The sequence below is a fragment of the Saccostrea cucullata genome, unplaced genomic scaffold (assembly GCF_032062105.1).
Source record: "Saccostrea cucullata isolate Sc308-1 unplaced genomic scaffold, CSIRO_AGI_Scuc_v1 ctg98, whole genome shotgun sequence".
Lineage (NCBI taxonomy): Eukaryota > Metazoa > Mollusca > Bivalvia > Ostreida > Ostreidae > Saccostrea > Saccostrea cuccullata.
This window is the reverse complement of record NW_026928385.1, coordinates 176567-184999: the sequence shown is the minus strand read 5'-3', so window position 1 is coordinate 184999 and position 8433 is coordinate 176567. Positions and strand designations below refer to the sequence as shown.

General features: G+C 34.6%; 1 protein-coding gene across 3 annotated transcripts; it reads right to left on the bottom strand.

The window, feature by feature from the left end:
- Positions 1-393: 393 nt before the first annotated feature.
- LOC134277430 (heat shock 70 kDa protein 12A-like) lies at positions 394-8184 on the bottom strand. 3 transcript variants are annotated; one of them, XM_062759764.1, is made up of 5 exons: positions 8090-8184; positions 7338-7637; positions 6943-7161; positions 3630-3780; positions 394-1509 (listed from the first exon to the last, which is right to left on the bottom strand). In XM_062759764.1, exons 2-5 carry the CDS (start codon positions 7632-7634, stop codon positions 443-445), a joined length of 1734 nt encoding a protein of 577 aa, XP_062615748.1. In that variant the 5' UTR covers positions 7635-7637; positions 8090-8184; the 3' UTR covers positions 394-442. The 3 variants fall into 3 exon arrangements, with proteins under 3 accessions (XP_062615748.1, XP_062615747.1, XP_062615750.1); XM_062759763.1 differs by lacking the exon at positions 8090-8184 and having other exon boundaries at positions 7338-7693; XM_062759766.1 differs by lacking the exon at positions 8090-8184 and having other exon boundaries at positions 7381-7513.
- Positions 8185-8433: the final 249 nt, after the last annotated feature.

Below are 8433 nucleotides of genomic sequence, written 5' to 3'. Positions count from 1 at the left end.
GTACATTTGATAGCAGATTATCAACTTCACAGAAAAATATATATCAACTTTACATGATATACTTTTCTGTGAAATCGATATTATCAATGATTCGCACCAGGTGGAAACAATTAAGAGTAGAAAAAAAGGAAACCCCTCTTGAGACATGCATCATTGAAAAGACTCGTCTTTAAACTTACGTCAATATTGAAGAATGTTTTATGGTGCTATTTGATACTGGAAAGAATACTTTATATAGTATGAATAGCATGACGGTCGTGTGAATCAGGCAGGAGAGGAGGTCAATCATTTATTGACCTTAATGTCTGATGCTAATGGTCGGATTTTAGCACTTTTAACATCTCTTCTCTGCCATTTCACATTCTACTTAGTTTTAAATTTCAGTTATTTATCTTCTTTATCAAATGCTACTATGCAGTAATTTTAGCACCTCCCTTTGCGCTCACCCAAGGAAGTCAAAAGATGCAGTTACTACGTTCTGTTGATGTTTTTCAGTTGCAGTAACTGTTAACTCTGTCCCACTGAATGTCATAAATACATCAGCACCGTTATCCATTCCTTTGGATATGTCTGGTGTATTGACGATTAGTTTCCCAAGACATTTGCATCCATTATCAGTTGTGTACTCAGGTTTTTCATCAGGTGATATAAAAATCGGTATGCCTATTGATGTTTGATCGGGCTTTAGAACGGTGTAGGTTTTTTTCACCTGAGCTTCTCCAACTTTGACTGTGTCTCCGACCTTCACATGGATGGAGAAAATGTCGTCGCAATACGCAGTTTCATTTATGATTTTTTTCTTTGACTGAGGATGGACAGATTCGATAAACTCGGTTGTTGTTCCTACACCATAAGTATATTTGCAAACTCTTGATGTAATTGCATTTGGATTATGTCCGTATAGTACTGCACCCTTTAGAACGGCCAGTCCGGCATCTTGTGGGACAATTATTTTTGTCTGTTTAAAAGCAGTTTGAATAGCAACACGTAACATTGGTGATTCGGCAAATCCACCTACCAGAAGAATTGAAGATACATCTTTTACAGAAGGACTCTTGAGGATGTTTTTAAGATGCTGGACAATTTTCTTGCAGCTTTCGTCAAAGAGTGTTTTTGTGAGGTCTGCCTCCATTCTTAATTTGTCTCCTGTCCAAGTGAGTTTACTTTTGTACTTGGATTTTGATGTGACGACTGATTTAATGTCGTCTCCTGGATTGATTGAGCGGAATGTTTCAAGCAAATTAATCGGGACTTTGAAAGTAACCTTATCGTTAAGATCGGGAGATATGGTTCTCTTCTTTACCTCAAAATCTCTCAATAGATCAAGGAAATCGCATTTGTGATCCATACTGAAAATCTCCATGACATCGTTACCCACGATGTCGGCCAACAAACTGCGAAATGAAGCATCTACTTTAGTTCCACCCCAGTCTCCACCGTTAGCTTTGTGCAACTCTTTCAGAGTACCATTGCTCTGGACTTCATGAACCGTAATGTCGATTGTTCCACCTTGTGTAAAAATAAAAATGTGAAATGCAGAAACATTTAATTTCAATGAAACAATTCTCTAACATTTTAGCTCACCTGAGCCTTGGCTCAAGTGATCTTTTATGATCACATTTTTTCCGGCGTTGTTCTGTCTGTAGCTGTCTGTCTGTCTGTATTTTTTTCTCACTTTTTGACTTCTCAAGAACCACTCAAGAACCACTGAACCAATTTCAACCAAACTTGCAACAAAGTATCCATGGGTGAAGGGAATTCAAATTTGTTAAAATGAAGGGCCACACCCTATTCCAAGGGGGAATGATTAAAAATTAGTGAAAAATTAATGGTTTCTTTTAAAAATCTTCTTCTCAAGAACTACTGGACTAGTAAAGATGAAACTTATATGGAAACATTCTCATGTAGAGTAGATTCAAGTTTGTTCAAATCATGACCCCGGGGGTAGAGCGGGGCCACAATTGACGATTAAAATTTTATAAAGGAATATATAAGAAAAGTCTTTAAAAATCTTCTTAAAATAGCAAAGTTTTACAAAGGAATTATTGGAAAAATCTTTTAAATCTTCTTCTCAAGAACCACTGGGCCAGGGAAGATGAAACTTAAATGTAATGGAGATTCAAGTTTGTTCAAATCATGACCCCCGGGGGTAGGGCGGGGCCTCAATCGACGATCAAAGTTTTACATACACGTAGGAATATATAGGAAAAATCTTTAAAAATCTCAAAAAAATTCTCAAGAACCACTTGGCCAGGAAAGATGAAACTAAGCGGTATATGGAAGCATCCTCATGTAAAGTAGATTCAAGTTTGTTCAAATCATGACCCCCAGGGCGATAAAAGTTTTACATAGGAATATATAAGAAAAATCTTTTAAAAATCTTCTCAAGAACCACTGGGCCAGGGAAGATGTAACTTATTTGGAAACATTCTTCATGTAGTATAGATTCAAGCTTGTTCATATCATGACTCCTGGGGGTAGGGCGGGGCCTCAAAGAACGATCAGATTTTACATAGGAATATGTAGGAATAATCTTTAAAAATCTTCTTCTCAAGAACCACTGGGAAAGGAAAGATAAAACTAATATGGAAACATCCTCATATAGTGTTGATTCAAGTTTGTTCAAATCATGACCCCGTGGGTAGAGCAGGGCCACAATTGGCGATTAAAATTTTATAAAGGAATATATAGGAAAAATCTTTAAAAATATTCTTCTTAAAAAAAGCAAAGCCATGATTGTTCATATTTATATGAACAAAAGTATCCTTAGGTAGTATAGATTCAAGATTGTTCTATTCATAACCACGGGGTAGGACGGGGTCACCATGAACGGTCAAAGTTTTACATAGGTATATATAAAGAAAATCTGATGATGAGGAACAGAAAAGTTATGATTGGTCATATTTTTCTGGAAGCATCCTCAGGTAGCATAGATTCAAAATTATAATCCCCCGTGGTTAAGGTGGGGCTACAATGGGGGGGGGGTCAAAGATTTACACAGGAATATATAGGAAAAGATCATTAAAAAGCTTCTTGAGAACAGCAAAGTCATGATTAGTCATTTTTATATGGAAGTATCTTCAGGTAGAGCCGATTCAAATTTGTTAAAATCATTAGAGCCGATTCAAATTTGTTAAAATCATGCCCCCGGGGTACGGGCAGAGCCACAATGGACTACCAAAGTTTTACATAGGAATTTATAGGAAAAATCTTTCAACATGCTTATAAACAGCAAAGTCAGGATTGGTTATTGAAGCATCCTCAGGTATAGTGTAGAAGCATATTTGTTAAAATTATGACCCCAGGGGGTAGGATGGTACATGTACAACAATAAAAATTCAAAAATGTAAGGAAAATAGTATTTATAGCATTATAGTAAAAAAGTTAGTTAGTGTAGATTCAAGTTTGCGTAGATTTAAATTTGTTGAAATTATACCCCCTTTTAGGGTCAGCATAACTTATACATTTACTAAATTGATTTGTGGTTGTTCCTAGCCACAGTGCTCAGGTGAGCGATGTTGCCCATGGGCCTCTTGTTCTTCATCATTAAGCTATAGGCATAATTATCATATCCTTCGTAATACACGTACTTGGTAAATGAATTAAGAGCAGTTCAAAGTTTTTTTTACCTCCAGCATCAACAACCATATATTTTGCACCTGGCTTAAACACTCCAAAGGTGGTATTTTCTCCCCCTCTCTGGACTGGTAGGTGCATGCAGTAAAGTGAAGCTGCCTCAGGTTCAAGGGCTATCATCAATTTATCATCAGCAATTCCGACCTATGAAAGAAAAGTTTATCTTTTAAGATGTTTTTTTATTATTTTGATACATATTTTAAGAGGAAAGCGAAAAGAAGTACTTTATAACCTGTCTCAGATACAAAAACCATTTTTATATAATTTCTTAACATATGTATATACTTTGAACTTGACCGATAAATATTTCTTTTCAATTTTTTCTGCTTTGAAACAATCCCTTGATTACATCAAAAGCATGTATACAAACAGAGCAGAAATTCAATTCTTAAAGAATTGGATTTTTTGGGAAAGAGATCAATCATTATTTGTGCTTTTCCATTGCTTTGTAAATAACGAAAAGATGAAGAAGAATTTCGAATGAAACATATGGAGATAACGAACAGTATTCTTGATTAAAAGTCCATAAAACAATACCAAATAAGAGCAGAGGAAACACAGACTTCCAAAGCATCAGAGGTAGGATCAGGCCTTGGGGCCATAACATATAGACGAGCTCACTTTTGATCTCAGTCTCACTTTTTCGAAAGTAATATATAGGGGAAAGTGAGACTGAGATCAAGAGTGAGATCGTCTAAGTTTTATGGCACCCAGTCCAGGTGCCATGGAGGAGTGAGCATCACTTGCCGACCGATCATATCCGCCGCGTGCTCCTTGTCATGATAGGGAAACAATGGAAAAATATGGATAAATAATTGATTAACAATTAGTATGAAAAACGTCAGTCAGCATTTGACTCAATGATAAATTGTGTTTGCTGACAAGGTCATTGTATTGTCCAAAGAACTTACGAAATGGTGGCTTTAAACGAGTCTGCTGAAATTCTTTGTTTCATCAACTTGTTTGTCAATAATTACATCGTTTTAGAAATTGTTCATACGTAGAGCATGCTTTTGCGTATCGAATCAACTGAGACACATAAACGTATGCAGGTGATGATGGTATATTCCTGCATAAGTAAGGGAAGTTGACGATAGAAAAGTTAGTCATTACGTTTATCATAGAGCTTGGTTGTTAGATTACCATTAAGATTTTTTCATATAAAATATATGAATATGAAACAGAAGTGTCAGACTCTGTGGTATCTTTTATCTCAAGCTCACAAAGATATATCGCATCGACATAATATAAGAATGGAAATTACCATTGTTATCGGGTAATTGACAGTATGTCGAAAGCAATTTACAATTTCTGGCATAAGGGTTGTGACACGTTGAATATTATAATTCAGCACGTGATATCTTCCCTTAAGTAACTTTGTGAATACTAAATTCCATCATGTGTCTTGTATATAGCAAGTTTTGTGGTAACTAGGACACTATGCTTGCATACGTTAAATTGTCAGGCATCGATTTAAATGTTCTTTGCCTACTTGGACGGGCTTATATTGTTAATTTCATTTTAAACCTGTGTAAATAATGTACCTGTGTCATACAAAATAAATAGGGACATGGAAAATACTGATTTCGTGTTTTTAACACATGCCATTGTTATATGTACACATACATAATGTTCAATCTAGGGCTGTGTAAATAATCTGTATTTGGAAAACAGTAAAGACAAACATATTATGCAATTAGATTATTGTATTAAATCTAAAATTATTTTTAAAATTTAAATTTGATAATAAATTGGCGGATCTCTGTGGTAAATATACAATAGTAAAATTATGCTAAGATTTAAAAGGAATAGAAGCAACCGAAAAAGATACCACACAGTGTTAAGTGATGTTATACATTACAGTTTCGAATTCTTGCTCATCACAAGTTTACAGTAACACTTAATTAAAATTTCTGCTAATTACCCAGGAACAGAAGGGAAAAAGATCCTATTCGAAGAAAAAATGCATTTTAACTAATATAACTTTTAATTACTAATATCACTTTAATTAACAGAGCTCCACGTACCCTAGCATCAAAATCCTTGACCAAGTGGGGGAGGGGTGAATTTAATTCTTTTAAAAATAAGTAGCATTGCTCATTATTTCCTTACAATTGTAGTTCGTCTGCCTATATTCAGGGGCAGAGGAAAAGAAATTTGAGGACTATGCATATTCACTATCTGATCAATTGAAACCTACCAAAACACAAAGTACCCCTAATCCATAGACTAAGAAATAAATAAGTATTGCTCAATACAACTTTGCAATTAGTTAATTTGCTTAATACTCAGGATCAGAGACGAAGATTTTAAAACAAAGACGCCTTCTGAGCGTGTGCATTAGCAATATTGGCCACACCCTACCAGGAATGTAATTTGGTTTCCATGAATTTAAAAAGAACCGAAAATCATTAAAACGAAACAAAATGCAAAATGTATCTATAACTGTTAAAGGTAGACACCGATAAAAAAAAATCACATTAATATCTGCAGGCGATTAGAAGAAAAGTGTGGCAACCCCTTAAAAAAATTAAAAGGCTGTAATTCCGTCCCAATTCCTCAAAGCGGAACAAAATATATAGTGCAAATATGATCTGAAACTCATCAAAATACATTCACATAACAAAATTAGCTCAATAAAAGCATTAGGAAAAACTGCAGAAAATCGAGTGGGACATACTGACAGGCAAACTGGTAGACAGTCAGTGAGATAGATGGGCGAACACCGTCAGTCTCGCCGGTTTCATCGACAGGAAACTAATAATTAATTCTCAATTAATAAAATCAAAAGAACCACTCCCCCAGGAGCTTTGATCCTGGACCAGAAATATCAAAATTTGGAAAGAGGCACCATTGCTTATCATAATCAAGCACTAAGTTTATCTACAAAATATACAAATGGGGAGACTTTTTAATAAAAAACATTTTCACTTTATGATCATAAGAGCCCCATCCTAAATGGAGAACATTTGACCGTGGGACCTTGAATTTCACAATTTTGGTAAGGGACGAATTGCTTCATAATCACGCCAAGAGTTTGACTGCTTGATTTATATCCATGGGTAAAGATTATTTTATGTAAAGATAAAACTAAATTTGATGGCTATGGTCCACCTCTTTTGTCTCTCTGTTGAAATTGGTTCAGGGATTCCAGAGAAGTTGAAATGGTCAAATGTAAAAGAATGAAGACTTCGGACAAAAACGAACAGCAGTAGATCACCCGAGGGACTCAGGTAACCATAAAATAAAATCATGTCTTGATTATTTTAATGTTGAGTTTATGTTCAAGTGTTGAAATTAAGAGACCTTTCCTGCAGCTTCTCTCATGAACTGCTTCGATGGGTCACTCCAAATGGCGGGCACTGTTAACACCCACGTAATGTCGGATTCCTCTATATCTGTCAACTGCGTCTTACAGTTTGTCATCATATGATTTTTCAAGTATCCTATTGCTGTTGAAAATACTTTCATTGCCTCCATTTCCTTCCCTTTATCATCTTCAATAAGGATTTCCCTCGACAAATGCTTTAATATTATAAAATATTGATAATTAATTATTTATCTTTACAAATAAAAACAGTTATATATATTTTTATTGACACTTTAGACATTGACAAAGTAGAAACTTTAAACCGGACTTTTTTCCCGAAATTAAATAATATCGCTGTTTAAATCATAGAAAATTACACAAGCATACATACAGTTTTCTCGTAAAGCAGCATTTTAAATCTTCTGAAGTAATACCAGTCATGGTGATCATCATCTAAGGCTAGGTTAGAATATTTGTCCTCGGCTTCAAACCCAAAAGAATGAAACTTTCCGTTTGGATCAAATAGGACACATGTAGATGTTTTGAGAGACACCAGGTTCCCTGACCCTGCTGTCCAAGTGTTGGCAGAAATTTTCAAAGGATCCCTTCTATAATCATGCAGAAAGGAAAAGGCGTACCCAGAGAAGGTTGTACCGAAGTCGATGGCCGCCACCAGCAAATTAGACATATTCTAAAATATTAAATTTGATGTATGTTAGTTCGGTGTCTCTCACTTCTTCAACAATACAAGAGTATACTGTCCTCCTCTTCAATGTTAGGGAATTTGCTACTTTCGTTTTAATATTTAGTTATAACTACCGGGTATATGTATAGTATAATAATATTCAAATTAGTTTTACTGTCGTAAATGTCTTGTAATGTAGGCCTTGTAAACTAACATTATTTTGCATTAATAAAAACCTCCATGTGTATCCTTTGGAATGTGAAATAATATTTTGGATATGTCTCTCTTGAAATATTGATGAAAAGAAACATGTTATTGAATTCCTTTGTGAGGTTTCCTTTATGAAATATATACAATGTAAAGACATAAATTAAAATCAGTCATACTTCAATTTGGAAAAGATTATAAAATGTTTTTGAAAAAATATTAACATCAAATAGTTCGTTTAAAGTACTTACTTTTCACTTTGAAGGCAACGTGTCTATTCGAAGGCAAAGCATGTGTATATATTAAGGTATGTATAGTTCCATTTCTTGGTGAAACTAGTTTTAATGGGGCTAACTTACGACTGATCATAATTTTCTTAATTTTTGACAAATTCGGTAAGATTTCAAATTTCCCTACAAAGTTTAAATAAATATTGTCTTTTCTGTACTTTCTGTTTATATAAATTGTATACATCTCAGTTGACACCGATAAGCAAATCAATATGTAAGGTGTGTCATTGGAGTGCTGCGATATTTAACAATGCCAGGACAGACGTTAATTTAAATACTTTACAGGGTCTGGATATTGAATATAT